The sequence below is a fragment of the Tubulanus polymorphus genome, chromosome 4, assembly GCF_964204645.1.
Source record: "Tubulanus polymorphus chromosome 4, tnTubPoly1.2, whole genome shotgun sequence".
Classification (NCBI taxonomy): Eukaryota; Metazoa; Nemertea; class Palaeonemertea; order Tubulaniformes; family Tubulanidae; genus Tubulanus; species Tubulanus polymorphus.
Genome location: NC_134028.1, coordinates 16,176,991 through 16,200,759, shown reverse-complemented (window position 1 = coordinate 16,200,759; position 23,769 = coordinate 16,176,991). Strand labels below are relative to the sequence as shown.

General features: G+C 38.3%; 1 protein-coding gene and 1 long non-coding RNA gene across 2 annotated transcripts; one reads left to right on the top strand and one right to left on the bottom strand.

The window, feature by feature from the left end:
* Positions 1 to 16,495: 16,495 nt before the first annotated feature.
* Positions 16,496 to 20,090, bottom strand: LOC141904118 (uncharacterized). Its single transcript, XM_074792630.1, has 2 exons — positions 17,068 to 20,090; positions 16,496 to 16,739 (listed from the first exon to the last, which is right to left on the bottom strand). The coding sequence occupies exon 1, from the start codon at positions 19,274 to 19,276 to the stop codon at positions 17,090 to 17,092; it is 2,187 nt and encodes a 728-aa protein (XP_074648731.1). The 5' UTR covers positions 19,277 to 20,090; the 3' UTR covers positions 16,496 to 16,739; positions 17,068 to 17,089.
* On the top strand, positions 17,507 to 21,366 carry LOC141904119 (uncharacterized). Its single transcript, XR_012619124.1, has 4 exons — positions 17,507 to 17,627; positions 20,566 to 20,615; positions 21,056 to 21,134; positions 21,325 to 21,366. It is a non-coding gene; the product is annotated as an uncharacterized LOC141904119 (long non-coding RNA).
* Positions 21,367 to 23,769: the final 2,403 nt, after the last annotated feature.

The following is a 23,769-nucleotide window of genomic DNA, read 5'->3' as shown; positions in this document are numbered from 1 at the left end:
CATTTGATTTTCTCAGTCTACCGTAAACCTATCAACGCCGAGGCATAACTTCACTTCTTTTCGTTTACTGCCAAATCAATCAAAATCGGTCTCGCTCAAGGCCTCTTTCTCCGTGCACTGCGGATCTGCGATGAAACCTTCCTTTCGGCTGAATTTGACCATATATCCAACTCTCTTAGAAAATTGGCTTACCCTGATCACATTTTGAAAATCGCTATTTCTAAGGCTAAACGTACTTTCTTCAATTCTAAACCTCCAGAAAATAAAAAACACATTTCAGAGTTCATTGTAGTTCCGTATGTACCTGTTTTGGAAAAGTTTCGTCACTCTCTCCCTTTATTGGATAAACAAATCATTTTCACGTATGAAAACAAAATTAGTAAGACTTTCGTTAAAAACAATCAATCTATACCTTTGGACTGCGGAGTTTACAAAATTCCTTGTTTTGGCTGTGATAAAATTTACTTTGGAGAAACTGGTCGTGATTTAAAAACTCGAATTTCGGAACACAAAAAGGATATAATAAATCAAAAACCGACTAGTGGCGTAGCCAATCACGTTTGGAACACTGGTCATCGTTTTAATTTTGATAAAGCCGAAATTATTTATACTTCCAGCAATTACACTAAACGCCACATAGTTGAGTCTGCCCTAATTACTCGTCACTCAGATATTAGTACCAATTTAAATAATGGCTTTTCTCCGCATAATTCCCTTCTTTCTAAGTATATTACTTCATACCTTGCCAAACACTAATTATTTACTCACTCACCAATTTACTCAATTAACCTGTCCTCCTGTATATATACCCCTGTTTTTAGTCTATTTCTCACACCTGACGATGATCTCTAGGGTGAGATCGAAACGTCGTGTCTTTTAAATATTTTAGATTTAATAAATAAATTCTGGTTTTTAAATTCTTTTAATCTGTAAATAGTGGGATTTTATCTCACAGTCAAGATGCAACAGTTTCATGCAAAATCAAAGAGAAATCTAGTAAGGTACAAAATATTACTCTACATGTATGAATCAGAAATCAGAGTAAAGATTATCTTAAACTATGCAAAATTAACTCTGAAGCTTATCAGAAATTACAGTCAAGATGCAACAGTTTCATGCAAAATCAAAGATAAATCTAGTAAGGTACAAAACATTACTTTAAATGTATGAATCAGAAATCAGAGTAAAGATAACTTTAAACCATGCAATACTAATTCTAAGCTCATCAGAAATAAGTCATGATGTAAGAATTTCAAGTAAAACCAGAGAAGTTTAGTTAAGTACAAAACAATACATAGTTACAAAAATCAGAAACCAAGAGTGAGAGTTACACAGTATGATGCAAAACCAGATCTAGGCTTAAAAAGTCAAATCAGAGAAAATGCTAGTCAAGTATTAAAATCAACTTTAAGAAATACATGTAGAAAGCACTCAAAATTAAAAAAGTTAAAACATAACCAGATGAAGATTACACAATATCGTACAAAACCAGATCTCGGCTTAAAAAGATTGAGTAGTGAAGATTTTCAATATTTCTAAATGAGACAAAAATTGTCGGAAGCATTCGGAATAGTTTATGATTTATGCTGTTTTCTGCTTTTTGGTAAGTGGCTCATCTCAGTGAATGAAACAATTTTTGACAATACAAGAGTCGAAATTGCCACTGATCTGAATAGGAGTTTGGTTTGAGATGGCTTTGAAAAGTAATTCCCGGATGTTTTCGACGGACCATTCAATATTGTCTTGAAGATCGCTTATCAATTGATTTAATTGCTGGTGGAACATAGTCCACACTTTCAACTCATCGTTGATAATGAAAGCAAGTTTTACTTGATAAGTCATCAGTCCTGTGTTTGGTGAATATTGTAAGTTGTATTTAGGGCATTTATTTGTATCGTCAAGTTTCTTGCGCAGGCAGTTTTTTCGCAGACAGGCATAGTATGAATAAACTGAATCTAATGCGACTGGAATAGCTCTGTGGTAATGAATGTTAGATTCAGATGCTTCACCTTCGTCTGAGAGATCATCTGTATCGGAGATGTTAGCAATATCAGGATACACTTGTGGAGATAATATCTGAAAGTGAAGTAACAAAAGTAAAAGGTGACTGTTATGTTCTATCATATAAGAAATGACATAGTAAAATATTTGTTGATACTAGAAGTGTTATAATCATGATTCATGTTGGTCAATAAATGACTAATTAGAATATCTGTATCAAAGAGATTAGGTATGAAAGAACAAGATATTACCTCCAAGGAAGCGTTCATTGCTGTTGCAAGTATGGTTTTTTTGTTAAAAGACGTTTTATAGCAATTCTTTATATTCACAATATCTCCGGGTGAAACAGATGACGATGCTACAGGAGGCCACAAAGATATTTTACACGAAGTAGATTGATCCTTTATGTGTAGATTTCTTAATGCTATTTCTTCCCGGGTTTTGCGGTTCGTAACTGTTTTGGTTGGAGCAACCTGAAAAATAAGTATTGAAATTGGAAGGTGTATCATACTGCAGTATGACAATGATAAAAATAAATGGGTAGTATTATACTATTAGTAGAACTCGGTTAAGTCAGATCACCAGGGACTAGCAAATTTTGCCACAATTATACAAAATCAAAAATGATGTGGTCTCATTTGAATAGAAATAACCTAGAGGGGACTGGAATTTTAGTCTTTAATCAGTGAAAATCTGAATTAAAGTGATCTGAATTAAACAAGTTATACTGTATGAGAAATACATTGTCTTTATGTAATAATGGTAGAAGGAATATGAAACAATATCATTGTTGAAACACAGGTGTGTATAATCTATTTCAAGTAGACTTGAGAGAACATCGGGTGTCCTACGCCACATGATGTCATATCAAGTCAACTTGAAATAGACCTTTAGTGTAAAAGATTGAAGCAATTAAAAGTTAATTGTAAAAGGACTTGTCAGCTACAGTATACACAAATATTGAGGACATAGTTAATGTTAGTATGGAAAGATGGCAGCACCAATCAAGAAGTAGAAAAGTGAATACAATAGCATGTAATTTTCCAAAGCAGAAAAAGAGAGGGTTATACACGGGTGGATAATGCCTGATTTTAATCTCAAATCATCTATGACAAAACCCAATTGTTCATCATAGCTTTTAATTAAATTAAAATTGTGTTCCCATTTTTTATAAGAAGTTAAGCCAATGAGCTTATTTTATATGGAATTTTAGGCAGAATTGTTGATTAAAATGATAATCAATCGTGTAAGGTTGCTACATATTGGCAGAAAGAGGCTTATATTCAGAAACAAGCAATAGAAAGGTAAAATAGAATCATCGAAAAAATTAGTAGCAATTTACCTTCGTTACTTTAACACAAATGCTGCTCTTTCTCGGAGATGACATGGCTTTAGCGATTGAAGTAAAAGAAGATGAAGGAAGCAGCATCAGTTCAGTGATGGAGGCAGGAACATCCAATGATGGTCTCTCCAGACAAGTGGACTTAGATGTGAGAATTATAGTTTCGTCTTTGAACAGATAATTAGTCAGTAATACAGTTTTAAGCTCACGCAGTAGTGAAAATGCAGCTTGTTTGTAGCACACAATGACAATAAGAGTTTGGTTATCAGTGGCAGTGCATTCTTTTATCTCACGGAGGTTGCCTTGTCGATCAGTAAAGTGATTTGAGTTGTTTTCTTTGACAATAGTTAATTGGATAGGTTTAGAGATGAGATCATCAGGGTCATGGTTGTCCAGTTTAGATAAGCCTTCAATTTTGAATAAATCCATCTGAAAGATGTGAATATAGAATAGAATCAAATCAAATAGTTTAATATTACAAAGAATATATAACCACATGTTAATAATATAGGTAAGTAGACCATGCATAAGTTGGACACGTGAATGTCGAAAAATTGCATAGGGATCATTCATTTATTATGTATGCAAACAATTTGACATTTCAATTCCTTTCCCCCTGTATGCAAAAGCGGCCATTTTTTCAAGTACGTTAAGCATTACAGTAAGCAATTGCACTTATCCCTTCCGTAATGCGTACGTAATAAATGATTGATTCCATAAGACAGCCAGAATTGTTGTACAGTTATTTTTCTATTAATTCTCTGACTGATTACTATGTAAAAGTCTAATTTTTAAGCTCAAAACTTGTGTAAGATGGTAGAAATATTTATTCTCAAGAGCTTAAAAAAAGGACAATGATGTTTCTAAGTTGGCTTTGTTTTTTGTTCATTTAAAAGGAGACAAACATTAAAGACTTCTTTAAATCTGAACTGTAGATTATAACAAAATCCACGGGGATAGATACACATTGTAAATTTTTAGTTTGTATGTTCAATAGAAACTGGACTGTTGCAAAAGAAAATATTATCAAGGCAATGTAATTTTAAAGATTATGGAGGGAAAAATCCAAAAAAAGGTTGGACTTTTGGTGGGAAATAGTCCAAAAATAACTGACTATAACCATCGACGTATAAACTACTCTAGCTTATACGTCCATGCTATAACTCAAGTTGGCAAAATTGTGCTTATCCGACCCAAAGTGTTCGACATAGGCATGATCTACTGTAATAGCACACAATCAGCAGTTGAGATGAAAAATCATTGTAATGGTTGGATATTTACAGTAGAATAAGTTCAATTAAATCAATGGAAGAAAGTCTTTATGGGTTATTTGAGGAAGGGTGTACATTTTTATTTTGCAAAGAATCAATAGAGGAAGAATACATTCTATATAAACGATCATATTCTGCAAGAACCATTTGATTAGCAGTAAACCTTGCAGGGGCTAAAGATTCCAGAGCGAGTCCATTGAAGGTGGTCAATCGACTAAGAGCGACATATGCTTGACACGGTTGGAAAAGTTCTTTACCTAAAGACAGAACAGCATTACTGAGAGATAACCCCTGTACTTTATGTATTGTACAAGCCCAACAAGGGGTCAATGGAAATTGAGTGCGAATAATAGATCTACCACAGGAAATGAATTCTTGGTGATAAAATTCAATAGGTATAGCATTGTGTAAGTCTTTTCTTTGCAAAATTAGACCCACAGAGGGATCATCAAATTTAACGTAGATCTGTGCAATCGTAGATTGATGAGAAGTTTCTGAAGGAGAATCATATTGAAATTCCACAACAGTTCCAATGGCACCATTAACTAATCCATAAGGAGTATTTATATTTCGCAGTAGCATGACACGAGTATCTATAGAAATTTGAAGTTGTTTTGGTAGCCCCCCAGCAAGTCTGTCATCCTTAGGTATGAGAGTATGTGGTACCATCATGTGAGGTTGAGAGTCATATTCAGAAAATTCATGTTTGGCTTTAATAACATGAGTTTGAGCTGTAAGTTGCATCTGTTGGTGCATATTAAAAGCAGCAACTTGTGAATTCAGGGGATATAAGTGTAAGCTTGAATAATAAGGTTGCATGAATGTATCGATGAGACGAGTTTTAAGTAAAGCAAAATCTTCTTCAGTTGTGCGACCAACACGTACTCGATTGAGTAAAGAAGCATAATTTGGATCCTGCAGCTGGCGACCATTTTGGGTAAGAAAGAACGGTTGAAATAGAGGCCACAGTATTAAGTCAGTAAAGGCAAATTTTCCACGCACAGGGCGAAGTTGGAAGAAGTCTCCTATGAGTATAACATTAATACCTCCAAAGAAGTCATTATCATTTTTAACAGCACATAAACGACGATCAACATAGGAAAGTGTTTTAGCGCTTACCATACTAACTTCATCTATTATTAATGTGTGGACATATCGATATCGAGAGTGGAGCATGCTTTGAATTCGAGGTGTAAGTTCAGTGTATTGAGGTTCAAAACCATGCTGCACTGGTAAATGAAAAGCAGAATGTAAAGTTACCCCATTGATATTTCTAGCAGCTAAGTCAGTAGGAGCAGTAATTAATACGGGATCTTCTCCAGGATGCATAGGCTTTTCTAATCGTAGCCATTCTGCAATGCATTTAGTGAGATAAGTTTTTCCCACACCAGCACCACCAGTTATGAATATCCGTAGAGGAGAGCTACTCATAGTAGAATTTGTTTGTGTGCGGTAATGCTGGAAAACTGCTTGCATCACATACATTTGATCAGGAGTTAAAGAATTGAGACATGTTTCAAGGTTAAAATCAGTAGCCATAGGCATTTTCAAGGTATGCCACTGTATATCATCATTGTTAGAAAGGGATAAACTTGAAATGTGATTGCTAATGTTAGTATGAGTGTAGTTTGAGGGTAATAAATTAGTTTCATTATGTAGAATATCAAAAGTTGGAGCAAGTTTGTCATGAAATGAATCAGAAGGAATTTCAGCTGTGTTAGGGGCGGAAAGTATTGCAATTTCATATGCATTGAGATTGATATGTCTAATTGCATGCTGAATATCTTCAGCAAAATGTTCATAATTTAGTAATGTTGTGTCCAATTGATTGCTATAATGAATAAATGCATCTTGAGCATTTTCAAAACCTTTGAAAAGAGATATTTCATCTCGGTGAGGCATGTGTAGCATAGTGAGGCTGTAGTAGTAGTCATTTTGAAATCTTAAACAGTGAGGTGTTCTAATGACAGCTTGGAAACCTCTTTTTCGGATAACTTTCTTACAGTAGGGTTTTAAGAGATGATATCTTGGTAGCCGCCTTTTAGAAGGTTTAGATATTTTGAGAGGACAAAGCACAAACCAGCTACAAAATGAAATAAGAGAATAGGATTCTAGTTCAGTGGGACGAGCGTGGTAATACTCAACCATACCGGGGATGAAAGGGCAGGTTGCATTAATTGATGTTCGAGAAGATGTAGGTTTAAGCATTTTCCAACGTTTATGCGGAGGTAAAGTATTAATGTATACAGTTGCACGTGATGAATCAATGAGTTGTAATTGACCTATGCGATAAGCAGCCTCTTGTGCACTAAGGCGTCTGGATTTGAGTACACAGAAGCCAATTTTCAATTGACGCTGTCGGGTTGTTATGTCAGGGGTGTTAGCTAGCTCTTGAATAACATTGGAGAGTGCTGTTTTCAATTCCTGGGGTTCTGATTTGCACAAGTAAGCAGCTGTAAGGGCATTATTGCCTATTATCTGGATGTCCATGTTAGCTTGCCATAAACGCAAAATGGCAGGATTATATGCATTTATGAATTCATCCCCTTTATTTCTAGCAGTTTCATAAAACTGACATTTATTACAAGAATTTAGGTCAACATGTGAAATGAGTTTTGTTTGAAGACACAATCGTTTAGGGAATCCATACCTGCATTGTTTACCTCGTTTATTGCAGTTATGTGAATGAGAATGTTTTTGTAATGATGTTACTAAATTCTGAAGTTTAGGATCAGAGCCAGCAGGTATTTGAGTTGATATGATAGAATTGATGAAAGTGACGATGTCTTCATAAGAATCAGTTTGAAAATTAGGTGGATTCTTTAACCAGAAGAATATATGTAGATGACTAGATCCCCGCAGTTGAAATTCAGTGCGAGCAAAATAATCAGCTATGTCTCCCGGAGGTTTCAATGGTCCTTTCAAAATGTGGTTGAGTAAAGCTTTCCAACGGCGTTCAAAGTGTAAAGCTGTTATGAGAGGGTTTTGCCGAACCAGATTTGGCTGAGAGAGATCCTTTATGTGGGAAATATTATTTTCCATGTTACTAAGGTTAGCTATAAGGAAATCATATAGCTCAGGCCAATGGTGATCATTAGCAGACAAGGTTACAAACAATGTTGGTGGGCCTAGGCATTTCATCATTGCTAGTAGATTGTATAGTGAATTTCTGAAATAGGCTGCAAGTCCTCGAATAGTTTTTGTGAACATGTATGTATTACTCATCTCAGCGCTTGAAAAATTATTAACATTATTATGATCAGTAGGTTGTTTAGGCTTCATCCGCGCATAAATACTAACTGTGTTAAAAAGAAGAGATTTTTCATAAGTATTGACCGCATTGAAAATGTAGGAAATGTCCTGACGCCAACGAGGGTCAATATTGTATAGTCGCTGGTGGTAGTACTTCAATATACTAAGAGGTTGACTACGTACTGTGGATATACCATTTTTACCATCTGGGAATAGCCATGGGAAAGCCATTTCTTCTCCAAAGGGGATAGTTTCAATATCTGTGGGTTTTGATAGACGTGGCAGTTGTATGGCAGTTAAATTCTGTGGGATTGTGCAATTGGTAGATATAGAACTATAATGGAGAAATTCATCAATGCTTACAGACGTTTTCGTTGGCAATGAATGACAATTAGATGCGATAGTAATTTTTTCATAAAGATGATTATGAATCTGAAGCCATAATAAGGCTTCTCTTACATGATTCAAATTGGCAACAGCAGTAGAATGAGAAGGCTTGCCGTCTGGTTTCAATATATGTACAAGGTTGTCGTGAGGTAACGTTGTTATGAATTGAGTAAGGGGAAAAGGAAAGCTGATCCCCTTCTCAGCATACTGTCCTCCTGGTAGTACAACTAGTGTAAGAAATATATGTATAAGGGAAATAAGGCGTCTTTCAACGATATTCAATTGTTTGAGGACGAGTGGTATAGGTGCAGTTGCTAATTGATTGAAGTTTTCTGATTTGGATGGTAAAATATAAGAAGTAATTTTCTGCTTACAATATTGAAAATACGTATGTTGTTTGCTGAAAGTAATGTTTTCAATGTGTTTATCACTTGACAAGTAGCGTGTATCAGACTGGAATAAGAACTTTTTGCAGCAAACACAGTGATGGCTGGGGTACATGTTAATAATCTTGTGGAAATTTCTCGTTAATTTATCAAAACTTTTGTACGTACAATAAGTGTGGTCAATCAAAGGGCAGAAAGGGATAGAGTATGTGTGATCTGATAATGGATCCATGGTATTCGATGTTTGTGGAGAGGCACGCCTCTTCCTAAAAAAAGAAGAGTTATTTGGCGTACCAGCTTTGTTTGTCATTGGGAGACCGTGTGTTAGAAGAAGCGAACACCTGGGTGAAGCAGCAGGGATATTACAATTCGCTGTTGTCTGAAGTGAAGATGCTCTAATTTTGACCTGTTGTTGAAATGTGGGGGCCGTTGTTGTAGTAGGAAAACATGGAGTCAAATCATACGCAGCTGTTTGGTAGACATCAAGGAGGTAACGTTCTAGTTCAGCAAGAGATTTGAAAGGTAAAATGACAGCATTTCCAGTTGGATCAAAATGCCCTGATTGATTGCGGCAGTGAGAGTCTAGAATGGAGTATGTGCCATCATTATTGTAAGTGAGTAGAATTGTCACACCTGCTGCAGTGAATAAATTGAAATGGGATAATGAAAAAGCTGCAGGTAGTGAAGATGACAAAGAAGAAGACAATGCTTCATTATCATCTTGTTGTCCAACAGTACCATAAAACAAATCAAAAGAATAAGATATCTGAATGTCACAATCATTGTTTGATAGTTGAGCAGAAGATCCATTGATGGATAATGTTACCATAGTTGGTAAGTCAATATGAGCCAGGTATCTGGGATTTTCAAGGCCCATATATTGCAGAATATCGCCATAAAAATATGTTCCATTTCGTATAATAGTGTTCAAATGATCAGATGTCCAACTATTCAAATCATGAGGGTACTGTGGGTTAAATAATGTAAACAATATTCCGAGTAGGCAGATGGCAGTACATTGACGTCCACGTAAACTTATTGGAAAGCTACTGTCACCTTGGTTAATACTTCCAGTCACCGATTTCAAACCTAAGGCTTGATTTCGCTTACGGTTCAACATTTTGTTATAAGATTGAATAGTGAGGCCTAATCGTGTAAAATAAATACCTTTCTTTCTCAGATCGTGTCGATAGAGTACGATTAAGTAGGATTAGGAGAGCGAATCTAATCTTCACGAACGGTCTCTCACGCGCGCACGTGGACTTCAGAACGAAACTAACTTTCGCTTCCGGGTGGATCCAGAGTTGATTAGGCCAACGGACCTGGTGTTTTGTTGCCTGGTCCACATTCCGCTCAAGCGAATACGACGACTGTGTGACGAATAGTTCTATTAAAATGATATATTATTTCTTTTCTTTTCTACTTTGAAATTAGAATTACTTCTAGTATTTAGAAGTCAGAATTGCTAAATTAGTCAGTAAGCTTAGATTTAGAAGTCAGAATTGCAATTTATTAGAATTTCCGTTTACGTGGTTTCAGGAGTCAGTTTTGAAATTAGAATTACTTCTAGTATTTAGAATTTTGAAATTAGAATTACTTCTAGTATTTAGGAGTTAGAATTGATAAATTAGTCAGTAAGCTTAGATTTAGAAGTCAGAATTGCAATTTATTAGAATTTCCGTTTACGTGGTTTCAGGAGTCAGTTTTGAAATTAGAATTACTTCTAGTATTTAGAATTTTGAAATTAGAATTACTTCTAGTATTTAGGAGTTAGAATTGATAAATTAGTCAGTAAGCTTAGATTTAGAAGTCAGAATTGCACTTTATTAGAATTTCCGTTTACGTGGTTTCAGGAGTCAGTTTGCTAGTAATCATAGCCCGCTAGGTGGTGGTAGTGGAAAACACCAGAGGGTCTGATGGCATCAGGCATGAGACCACAATTAGGTCAGTATGCCTCAAGACGCGTAGTGCAGGACCCCAAAAATAGTGCCTAAAATCAACTGCAGGGTTCCCATTTAAGTTGCCATGGTTACACAAATAGAAGACGTGACGGTAAAATGTTATAGGTATAAAATCTGTAGGTACTGTGAGACAAATTGATAATAAAATCAGGGATTTCTTGGAACTATTTTCAATGGAGTGATAGTACTAAACACATTGGGGGACTCCCTGCGAAATTCGGCTCCAATGTACGGGTGTACCTGGTGTTGTAGCGGAAAACGGGGGCAACACGGTGCTGCCCTCTCTCTTCTAATATGGCGGTCATTCTTCTGCTCATCAATTTGCTGCTCCAATCGTCATTCATCTAATATGTCAGGAGGTCTTGAAGGTAAAATCTAAAGTCTTCCAAGCCCGCTACGGAGTTCGCTTACGTCGAATGATTTCTGGTAGTGAAACCAAAAAGGGTAATAATATTTCACCGCAAGAGATGATCCTCATGAAAAACCGAGAGAGATAAATCTATAAAACAGCCACGATTTGAAAATTATAGTCTGCTATGTTAAGATCGTGCATACCGAGCACGAGTAGCCTATTTTCCGGTATACGGTTATTCTCAGCAACATATATCTTACATGCCCGTAAGGCCCACAGCATATAATTGAGTTGGCCACCCCAAATTATACCTGGATCTACCCTACATTCGACCGGTCTATAGAATAATCCCGTAACCCTCACTTCATACTAATGGCAGTCCAAAATCCTACCATAGATTCTCCCACCTATGGGCTGTAGGCTCAAAGTCCCTACTAAATAGTCCTCTGCTATTCGTCTCCACCATTTCAATCTTGTCAAAAAGCTGATATCATAAATAATTTTTCCTCAGTCCTTATTAAGGTTCTGACCATTCTCAATAGATAAGTCTGAAGCCGCATATAAAATACTGAATCTAATTATTAATTTATTAAAGTCATACTTTCTTATTATAATTCAAAGTGAATAAATATTAGGTTAATTCTACTATATAACTTATTCTTTTCTTTATCGAATCTACCGTCTAAGTATCTCGTAAAAGAACAAAAACCTATTACGTAAACGTATTATCATATAATTCGAATCGACAATCAAATCACGCAAATACGGTTCGAAGAGTAAATTAATGGAAGTTCAGACAAATCCAAGCTGTCAATCACAATCATCGTTGAAAACGATAAAAAGGAGACGGCCGGCCTGACTGACTTATTAATTATCAATAGTGAACCGATTACGTGAATGTCGGTCAGCCCGGTCAAAGACCGGAGCTGACCGACGAATCAACTGATGCTTACCAAGTCTGGCTGTCAACTGCCAAACTGAAATGATGGGAGTCAATACGACCGGTAAAACAGTTAATATCGTTAAATAATGATAATCGGTTGACCCCAGCATCTCAGCATGACAACGGGCAGCTCAGCCTGGTAACCCCACCCCGCTAGCCCAACAACTGACATGACAACCGACACACCAGCTGATAGCGCCGCCACTCGCGTGCTACGGACACTACCAGCATGATTAAAATTTACGGATACTTAGCCGGTTAAAAATACACATTTTAAGTAAGTGATCCCACCCCCCATCTATACAATATATCAATACACATTCTACATATTATTCAATTCAATTCGATTTAATACATTTTAATAAATACGATTGCACAAACGCTACACTACCCCCCCTCCAGATCTGGACGTCCTCGTCCAGAAAATAACTATATTACATAACAATTTAATTAAAACTTCTTCAAAATAGTACAAAATTCGCACTCCACCGGTCTGTGGGATCTGATTTACCACTTGCCTCTTCTCGTGACCATATAGCTCTTACCCTTGATATTTTAGCCATAGAGGTATTTTTATACAATACTCTCGGCTGATCGCCTAAATTTACGATTCTAACTAATATCTGTGATTTTTCCGTGTCCACTACACTACGTGCTACACACATTTCAGGGCCTAACTTCCAATTGTGGTTCGATTCCACCATCGCCCACTTGCCTAAGTACTGTTTATCTTTCTCGTCGATATAGCCCGGCACCGTTATTTCAGATAAAGGCGGGACCTTAATTCTGTCTGTTGATCTAATTAATATTGCGTTCTCGTGAATAGGCGCTATTGGCTCCTCATGCATTTGATGACCTTGACAAGTCACCGTACGCTGTTTTAAATGGATATGACAATCATATGCTGTCAGAAAATCCATTCCGAGAATTGCATCTTCTTTAATTTCGGCCACTATCACTTCCCAAGGTATATTTTTACCAAATAAGCCTAAGGGAATGACCGCTGTACCTCTCACTCTAATACTACTATGATCAGCTGCATAGAGTCGTATAGTTGATTGTTCTAATTTTATCTTGTGATTCTTTATAATTTCAGTATACAAACGATTACTGATGATTGTGTTATGAGCACCGGTATCTACCAGATACTTCACAGACACTCCGTGTACTACTGCCGACAAATAAATCGCCGATTGTGGTTTATCATTTTTGGACAGTACGTATACTTTAGAATCATCTTTCTTTTGTCTATTTTCAATCTCTAAATTCTTTGGGAGACTTGATTTATTTACTCTAGCCGAACCTACTCCCTTTTGAACGGCGCGGGAGAGTTTAAAGGCTGCTGTGTACATTGTCTTGCTATATGACCTTTCTGCTGGCAGTTATAACAAACTACGTTATTACTTGTTCTATATGGTGTTGACTGAGATTTATAATTATTTCTGCGACTATTGCACATACGTCGCACATCCTCTCTTAAACTCGCCATTTCTTTCTTAAGCTCAGAAACCTCATCTGAAACTATTGCTTGTCTTACATATGTTTCTCTTGGAAATCTATCATTCGATGATTCCATCATATATATACTTTCTAAACGTAACGCGTATGAGATTAATTCATCAAAACTCTTTACATCTGATTGCCATAATCTCATTCTCATTTCACCATCAGACAATGCTTCGATGAAATGCGTTCTGGCTAGCTTGTCTCTTTGCACCAAAGAGAATTCAGGATATGCTTGAGCACACAGAATTGTTACTGCTTGTCCCAATTCTTTTAAACTTTCGTGTCTCTTGCGTTTTCGATTGCGCAGTTCGGCCAGATGAACTTCCGCGAAATCCCCTGGACCAAATCTTGCGTCTAAAATCTTACAAATTTCTTGATACTCTAATCTTTCCGTGTTAACCAGCTTAGTACAAACTAGTTGCCTAGCCGCGCCTCGTAATGAAGCGAATAAGAAGTCGGCTTTAACATCGTTTGACCAGTGATTAATTCTTGCTACTGTTTCAAACCCTAATCTGTAATCTTGCCATGATCCGTCACCTGAATAATTTTCTGGTTTTATCTTACAGATCACGTTTGGTTCTACATTACGGGAACTGGAAGAACTTGTTCTACCTACATCCGCCGAACCACTACTTTGAGACCACGTTCCATCTTGACTCTCGCCAGAGAACGTTTGGCCTGTCGGATTACTAGTCATACTAGACCGATACGACGCGGACTTGCTAACAGGACCTACATCACCTTGAACTATTATAGACGTCTCGTTATTCACAAGACCGTCTGGACTTGATAAATCTTCCGAACTTTTACTACGCATAATTCGAGCGCGCGATGCACGAGTCACAGGATAACTCATTTTTTTTTTTGCTGACTTGTACGACTTCGAATCTGTATAAAATACGAAGTCTAAATTGTATGTCCTTGTTTAAAACTTAACTACATATACTACTTTATGCAAAACTTATCGACTCTATCTAAAAGGGAACAGGTCAGAATCTACTTAAATATGTATCTGTTATGTTGCGAGGCTATATAAAAAAAATTATTATCTCTCAATCTGGAATCTCAAAAAGAATCATCCCACTTCTGACACCAATTGTAGCGGAAAACGGGGGCAACACGGTGCTGCCCTCTCTCTTCTAATATGGCGGTCATTCTTCTGCTCATCAATTTGCTGCTCCAATCGTCATTCATCTAATATGTCAGGAGGTCTTGAAGGTAAAATCTAAAGTCTTCCAAGCCCGCTACGGAGTTCGCTTACGTCGAATGATTTCTGGTAGTGAAACCAAAAAGGGTAATAATATTTCACCGCAAGAGATGATCCTCATGAAAAACCGAGAGAGATAAATCTATAAAACAGCCACGATTTGAAAATTATAGTCTGCTATGTTAAGATCGTGCATACCGAGCACGAGTAGCCTATTTTCCGGTATACGGTTATTCTCAGCAACATATATCTTACATGCCCGTAAGGCCCACAGCATATAATTGAGTTGGCCACCCCAAATTATACCTGGATCTACCCTACATTCGACCGGTCTATAGAATAATCCCGTAACCCTCACTTCATACTAATGGCAGTCCAAAATCCTACCATAGATTCTCCCACCTATGGGCTGTAGGCTCAAAGTCCCTACTAAATAGTCCTCTGCTATTCGTCTCCACCATTTCAATCTTGTCAAAAAGCTGATATCATAAATAATTTTTCCTCAGTCCTTATTAAGGTTCTGACCATTCTCAATAGATAAGTCTGAAGCCGCATATAAAATACTGAATCTAATTATTAATTTATTAAAGTCATACTTTCTTATTATAATTCAAAGTGAATAAATATTAGGTTAATTCTACTATATAACTTATTCTTTTCTTTATCGAATCTACCGTCTAAGTATCTCGTAAAAGAACAAAAACCTATTACGTAAACGTATTATCATATAATTCGAATCGACAATCAAATCACGCAAATACGGTTCGAAGAGTAAATTAATGGAAGTTCAGACAAATCCAAGCTGTCAATCACAATCATCGTTGAAAACGATAAAAAGGAGACGGCCGGCCTGACTGACTTATTAATTATCAATAGTGAACCGATTACGTGAATGTCGGTCAGCCCGGTCAAAGACCGGAGCTGACCGACGAATCAACTGATGCTTACCAAGTCTGGCTGTCAACTGCCAAACTGAAATGATGGGAGTCAATACGACCGGTAAAACAGTTAATATCGTTAAATAATGATAATCGGTTGACCCCAGCATCTCAGCATGACAACGGGCAGCTCAGCCTGGTAACCCCACCCCGCTAGCCCAACAACTGACATGACAACCGACACACCAGCTGATAGCGCCGCCACTCGCGTGCTACGGACACTACCAGCATGATTAAAATTTACGGATACTTAGCCGGTTAAAAATACACATTTTAAGTAAGTGATCCCACCCCCCATCTATACAACATATCAATACACATTCTACATATTATTCAATTCAATTCGATTTAATACATTTTAATAAATACGATTGCACAAACGCTACAGTGTTGGGGGACCCCTAATCTATAAAAGTTTGATTATTTCAAAAGTTAGGTTGGGTATGTGGGGCGAAAACCACGTTAATGCGTAGCTAAGATTCTCGTTTATGAGCCATAAGCTGGATTTCCCCTGAATTTTCGCGGTTATATGTGAAATTGACCCTTGAATTTGATGTTTTTACTATAGGATATAGAAGACTTTGGAATAGTGGTCTGAGCTCTGACAGCCAATACAGGCGAAATGACAATTTTTGTGAATTCAATGAAATTTTTCAAATAATCTTAATCTTATCCATTTTTTTAAAGGTTGTTATTGGTTTTGGTACTGTATAGGCTGAATTTGGATAATTTTTCAGGTATGATATAGTTAAATTTTCATTTTTGGAGGCATTAGACTAGGCATCTACTGCCGGCCTATATGTATCTTTAAGCCTATATTGACTATTGCACAGAGCACCCTCTAGATTGCACGCTTGACTGCGATTTTCCTTACCCTAACCCTAACCCTAGCGATTTTTTTCTCAATTTTTTTTAACACCCGTCTCCCTCCCCCTGTTTGTCAGTCCGTCTGATTAACTGATAGGCCAAATCTCTGTGGGATATGGCCAATCGGTGGTTTACATACTTGAGGAAAGGGGGTAATTTCACCAGAGGAAATTACGCCCTTTCCCGTTGCTACTTAGCTTCTTATCCAATAGATGGCGCGTACGGTGCCCATTATCGATCAATTCGTAACAGATGCGCGTAGGGTTATTGATTCGAAGACGACGACGGCTGCTGCTGCAAATGGCTGTAGCACTTGGACTGGGCGCCTAAAGAAAAAGAGTAAATCTAATGTGGTGTATGGGTGGTATCAGGGGAGGGTTGGGGGGTTAAGTGTCAACATGTTCGCCCACAGGCTATCTGTCTGTGCAAATCGTCGCATTTTGCCCAGAGACATGGAAGGTGAAACGTGCAGTCATTTGTGTCATGTCCCGCTCTGTGTAAATCCTCAACATTTATGTATCGAGTCGACCGCTGTTAACAATCAGCGGAAAGCCTGTAAAAGTGAGGGACATTGCGCGGGGCATGGCTCATACCAAAATTGCATATTATAGGTGTGTATGTATTCACTGAATATAAAACTATTTTTGTCTCTACCTGTCTCGTTATCAAATATCTTCTAATCTAATTCAGCAACATCTGCCAATCTCGAATACGTGTGATCTGATACTGATTTATCATTTCTTGAATATGTGTGATCTGATAAATATTTAGGGCTGCGTTTTTTTTTTCGTATTGCTAGTTTTTTCGTCACTACTGGGCATGCCTTGGATGTGTTTGGTTGTGGGTCCAGCATTCCTTTACGATATTCGTCTTCAGAACGGTTCCGCTTGTAGTGAAAATGATTTCTCCACGAGCGTAGTTTCGATCGAATTGCCATCCTGTCGTGGGTATTTTGATTTTGTCTTGTCCTGTGATACAGACTCTCGCGCTCTATCTGTTTCAGAGTTTTTCCAGCTCCGCTTGACGGGTGAACGGACGCTCCGACGAACACTAGCTTTTTGGCTGCTGAATTCGCGCCGGCGTTATTTAATCTGTGTATCGTCGACGCCAGACGGCCAGCTGAATTCCTAGCGTAGTTCACGTTCTTGGGTAGTGAAACGCTGATAGATCGATTCGCAGACTCGCGTCTATTCGTATTCGTATTAAGTCGTGTGGTGAGTACATTATCCGTACCGAATTTTATTTCGATCACTTTCCTGAGTATTAATTTGTCACTGTCTGTGATGCGTAGCCGATATCGCGACAAGCCATACGTTGATAGGTAGTGCGATCGGTACCACCAACAAGTCTTCCTTCCACCTCCACACAAAACCACATTCTTCCTACAATTCCGGCAGTCTCCGCTGTAGCACTGAATCATAACGTCAATGATACGTGGTAGTTTTTTTCTAATGATATCAATGTTACCGGCATTTTGGCGGTGCAACTCATTGTATATGCCGTGGCATCGACTTTTAACATCGAGCGCGAACATCTTCTTTGCTTGTTGTTTATCCGCTCCAGGTGGAAACATATCATCAGAGAAGTTTGCCTTCATACCTGCGCGGAATTGGCTCTGTCCTAAGTGTACGGTATCCGCTAAGCGTTCAACCGGGTCACCAGTCCCTTGACGTAAACCATCTACGCACTGACTGTCTCCGTCACTGGTTGCATATTTTAGGTGAAGACCTGACTCGCTTAGATCACTGCCGATTTGCTGGCCGATAGCTCTCTCACTGAGAGGTTCTTGAGGCGCCCTGTTGCTTGTACAGTTCGGGTGTCCTCCTGGACACGTGACCTCTTGTCCTTTATTACGTAGGCGTTGACCAGTTGGACAGAGTTTCGTCTGTAGGTAGGCTCCGATGATCGCATGCTTGTCGGATTGGTCCTCGCGACAGATACCGATTGCTTGAGAGGCATTCTGTCCCATCTTCCGTCGCCCGGCGATACTTATACTGTTGTATCGACAATCGACCTGTACGTTTATTGGTGCGTCTGCGGCGAGTCCCCTCAGTACGTTCACTCGCTTACATTCATCTCGGCGATCGCTCATGTCACTCTCGTTCAGCTCTGTGATGGCGTTGCCTACTTTGTTGGCGGTTTTCTGCATACCGCTTCTCGCCGGCGGATGAACGTTCGTCGTTGCCAATAGATACCGTGCCCGACTGTTGCCTATCGGACAGTCCTGCAGTCCGACCTGGAAGCCAACATTCGGTGCTGCAGCCCTGGGACCTGGTTTCCCCGGTGTCTGTTCAACTTCATCATACAATTTGTGCAGATTTCCTCTCCAATTGCACGCAACACATTGTACCGACACTTTCCAGCACAATCCCCACTTAATCACGCGATCGGGTTGAAAATTCGGTTGCCCGCAGAAACTCGAATTCGCATTGTGTTCCGTCAGAGACGCATTGAACATTTCAAATGTCTTTCTCAAGTTTACACATTTTATGTCCGTTAACGAGAGCTCTGCAGGCGGCGCATCGCAAATTATGTCTTTTTCCTGTGGTTTTGGACGCAATATTTTTGCGTTACCCGCGCAACCACTACTGTCGGGTATATAATATGTACCGTCAAATGTCCGCCGAGTAACGATACTATGAGTGTCACTATCCAGCCTCGGCTGCCAGATTGGTATTGATGCTGAATCGATTTGCTGCTCCTCATCGGCGACGTGATGATTCGGGCTGCTCCTGGTGGTGCTTGGTTTCCTGTAGTAGTAACACCTGTGACCTTTTTTGAACTTATGCCCTCTCCTACTCCTTCTCGCTGCTGTAGTTGATCTCCTCTGGTTGTTGTTGATGTTGTCCATATTTTTCTCCATAAGCGTATATAAAATGTAAAAGTATGTGATTTCTGCTTAGTGAATGAAAAGCTGAATTTTGCAATATTTTGCCTAGCCTGTGGGAGCTTTTGAAATTCAAACTGCCAAGGTATCCATGGTTACGCGACCATGACAACTAAAATGTGATGTCATAAAAAGCTTCCATGCTCAATTTAGAAAAATCACATTCATTTAGCTTTTGGAGTTGTAATAATTTATTTTGAGTGATATTTTGAAATATATCTTAGTCTCAAATTTTGTCAGAATTTAAGGGGTAGGGAAGAGACATATTTTCATTGAAACCATGGCAACCAATGATGTGGTATCCAAGGGGAATTTATATTGTTGTGCCAACTAGAACTGATGACTACCGTGTTTGGTGTATGAAATTCGTCCCGCTCGAAGGCTTGTGTAAATAGTTTAGTGCCCTTGAACTTTGCCCTCAGCTAGCAAAATCGCCAAATCTAAAGGCTTGAGCCAGTTTAGGGATAAAAATGGTAATTTTTGCAAGAAAATGGAGTAATATTTCTTAAATAATGATTATCCATGACCATATAGCTGTATCGATCGAATGTAAATGCAATGCAGTAGCCAGGAAATATTGTAGTTGTTGTAATTGTATTTTGAAATCTATGTTTCACTTTGATGACGCCGATTTGAAACTGGGATATCATTGCATTTCAGTGCAAACGCGCAATTTTTGCTGACGGGTATTGTTACGTGTGTAATTGTTGGAGAGCTTTGATATTGCATTGTGTAACTAGGGTGTCTCTATGCTTTCTAAAACCATTTGAAAAATAATGGTACTCTGAACTTCGGTTACTAGTCAGGCATGAGACCACAATTAGGTCAGTATGCCTCAAGACGCGTAGTGCAGGACCCCAAAAATAGTGCCTAAAATCAACTGCAGGGTTCCCATTTAAGTTGCCATGGTTACACAAATAGAAGACGTGACGGTAAAATGTTATAGGTATAAAATCTGTAGGTACTGTGAGACAAATTGATAATAAAATCAGGGATTTCTTGGAACTATTTTCAATGGAGTGATAGTACTAAACACATTGGGGGACTCCCTGCGAAATTCGGCTCCAATGTACGGGTGTACCTGGTGTTGGGGGACCCCTAATCTATAAAAGTTTGATTATTTCAAAAGTTAGGTTGGGTATGTGGGGCGAAAACCACGTTAATGCGTAGCTAAGATTCTCGTTTATGAGCCATAAGCTGGATTTCCCCTGAATTTTCGCGGTTATATGTGAAATTGACCCTTGAATTTGATGTTTTTACTATAGGATATAGAAGACTTTGGAATAGTGGTCTGAGCTCATCAGACCACAATTAGGTTAGTAGCTCGAAGATGCGTAGGGCCGGACCCCAAAAATAGTACCTAGAGTGAAGAAGAGGTCCCCTATAAATGTTGCCATAATTTCTGCAAATGGGATAGGTAACGAATTTCGGTTATATGTATGAAATCCATTGATCCTGAGAGACAGCTTGATGATGAAATAAGGGATTCCCTGGACTTTTTTTGCTTGGAGTAAGGGTACCAAACACGGTGGGGGATTCCCTTAGATATTTGGCTCGGATGTACTGGCATACCTGTACTGGGATACCCCTCCTTTCTAAAGGTTTGATTATTTCAAAAGTTAGGTTGGGTATGTGGGGCGAAAACCACTTCAATGCGTAGCTAAGATGCTGGCCTATGAGCCATAAGCAGTATTTCCCCTGAATTTACGCGCTTATATATGAACTAAACTCTCGAATTTCTTGTTTTTACTGTAGGATATAGAAGATTTTGGAATAGTGGTCTGAGCTCTGATCAACTTAATATGCTCCAGCGCCGTGGCGCTGTCGCAAAAAGGTTCGGTATTTGCAATTTCAGATGACTCAAAACCAGGTTCCTATTTTTCGTTTCGTGTGTATAGTTCGGATTTTATACCATCAACAAATGAACTTGAACTTTAATTTTATTGATCCATATAATATACAAATGGAAGATCGCATTGGATTCGAGTCCCACTTACCTCAGTGTACTCTGGATTGATTTTTAGGTCCGATTTTTAAAGGGCTTTCCCTGGAGGGAAGGAAGGTGACTTACAAATCTCAAAATTCCATACAAGCCTTTGTAAAATTAGAGAAAGAAAAAACAAGAGACAACAGAAAAGAAAAACTATATTGGCATATATTAGTAGTTTCTCGTTTCTTGATAATTACTTAAAAATGTTCTTAAAACTATACAAAGGCCTTGTAAGACCTATCCTCGAATATGCTGCCTGCTGTTGGAACCCAACCCTACAAAGAGATGTGTTGAAATTAGAATCTGTCCAGCGCAGGGCTACTAAACTGTTAAATAACATTTCTTTTCTGCCATACAGAGAAAGACTCCAGATTCTGAAACTTCCAAGTGAATTAATTGAGGTCTACAAGTATATGCATGGATTGTATAATATTGAGAACCCGCCGTTTATCAAATCAGAATCCCGGAGAACCTGTGGTCATCAGTATAAACTGAACGTGATTCGATCTTTATCTAATGTGGGACAATCGTTCTATACACGCAGAATAGTAAGCTGTTGGAACAATCTTCCGTCAGATGTCGTATGTGCTCCATCCTTAAACGGTTTTAAAAATAGATTAGACCGACACTGGGTTACCGTCGGTGAGGATGTCTACGCGTTTTAACTTTGTATTGTTCGTCGAGCCCGTTATTTAATTGCGAATATTCTGCGTCGTTTAACTTGTCGTGCTATTAGCTACGTATTATCATTAATCAAGCGGCTCCGATATGTACTTGGACTTTGTAGATTTTTTAACTTTATGCGCACTCTCGAGTTATTTTTTTGTGAAATATAAATTTGCTTAAGACCCGAAAGGGTTATTCCGCAACAGCTTATGAACTGAACTGAAAAATACCAGAGACAATTAGGCCTACATGTTAAGACACATTCAGTCCTCAAAACATTTTGTTAGAGATAAGCACGGCGCTAGTATGTACGACCACATATTGCAGGTAATAAATTATTGCAACACCTAATGCTATACCATTTAATTGCATTCTGGGCGGCCTTAAAATCACTACAGTCAGTAGATGACAGCGCAGACAATGTCGAATTGTCCGCCATACATATGTCATCATAGAAATTCTGACAAACGACGACATCATCTCAAAACTCCAAAACTACTGCGAAGATGCAGTATGGCAATCTCTGAACCCAAGCTATGACACTGTAGATACTGTGGTCAACGATTTTATGCTAATCCTAAATGAAAAAGTAGCTGAACCCCAACGACATCCTAACCCCTCCTCCCCCCCCCCCCATAAAAACTGATAACAAACAGTGGTTTGATAGAGAATGTGAAAGGTCAAGAACTGAAGTTCGACATTTCGGCAAGATCCTGCATAAATACCCCAGTCAATGTAATAGGCAAAAATATTTTATGCGCAAAACACTCCACCGCAAACTTCTAAGGTCTAAACGTGCTGAGTTTAGGCAGGGGCAATTTGACGAACTTAGAAACGCGAAAAGGAATCCTAAGCAGTTTTGGAAAATAGTTAAAAAATTATCAAACAGTAACAGATCCTCACGTAACTCTATTGATGACCCGGAACCATTCATTCATCATTTCAAATCAATTTTTCAAGATAATGTAAATGATGAAAGGCAAAAACATCCCCTTAAAAATTTGTCAAATGATGATATATTCACTGAATTAGACTTCTTGATCACCGACAAAGAAACTCGAATTGCTGTTCAGAAACTGAAGAACAACAAATCGCCTGGTCTCGACGGTATAACAAATGAGATTTTGAAATATGGCATTGATATCCTGATTCACCCACTGGCCAAACTATTCAACTGTGTGTATTCAAGCGGGCACTTCCCGCATCAATGGGCTGAAGGGTTGATAGTACCAATCCATAAAAATGGAGACAAATGCAACCCAGATAACTATAGGGGCATAACCCTAAACAGCTGTCTCGGCAAATTATTCTCTTCAGTATTGAACAATCGGCTTATGTCATACTTGGAGACCAAAAATGTTATCACCAAAAACCAAATTGGATTTATGCCTAAATGCCGAACAACAGACCACCTTTTCACACTCCAAAGACTTATTCACAAGAAACTTAGTGCCTAGGGACTGATCCACAAAATTAGCAATTTAGCTCTTGGAAAGAGGTTCACCAGACTTATCGAAAGTATGTATCAAAATATTTCGTGGAGCCTAAAGATCAATGAAAACTCCACATCACAGCCTTTCCAGTGTCACAACGGTGTACAACAGGGTAATATTTTAAGCCCGTTACTCTTTAATATCTTCATAAATGATGTCGCCGATATATTTTATGAATTTTGTGATCCTGTACTACTTGGCGAAACATTTATTAACTATCTCTTATATGCCGATGACCTGGTCATTGTATCAAATTCGAAAGAAGGTCTTCAGAAATGTATGGATAAATTTTCTAACTATTGCTCAAAATAGAAACTCAG

Excerpts from the sequence above, each read along its gene's own strand:
- LOC141904118 (XM_074792630.1), bottom strand. The coding sequence starts at position 19,276 with ATGGAGAAAAATATGGACAACATCAACAACAACCAGAGGAGATCAACT.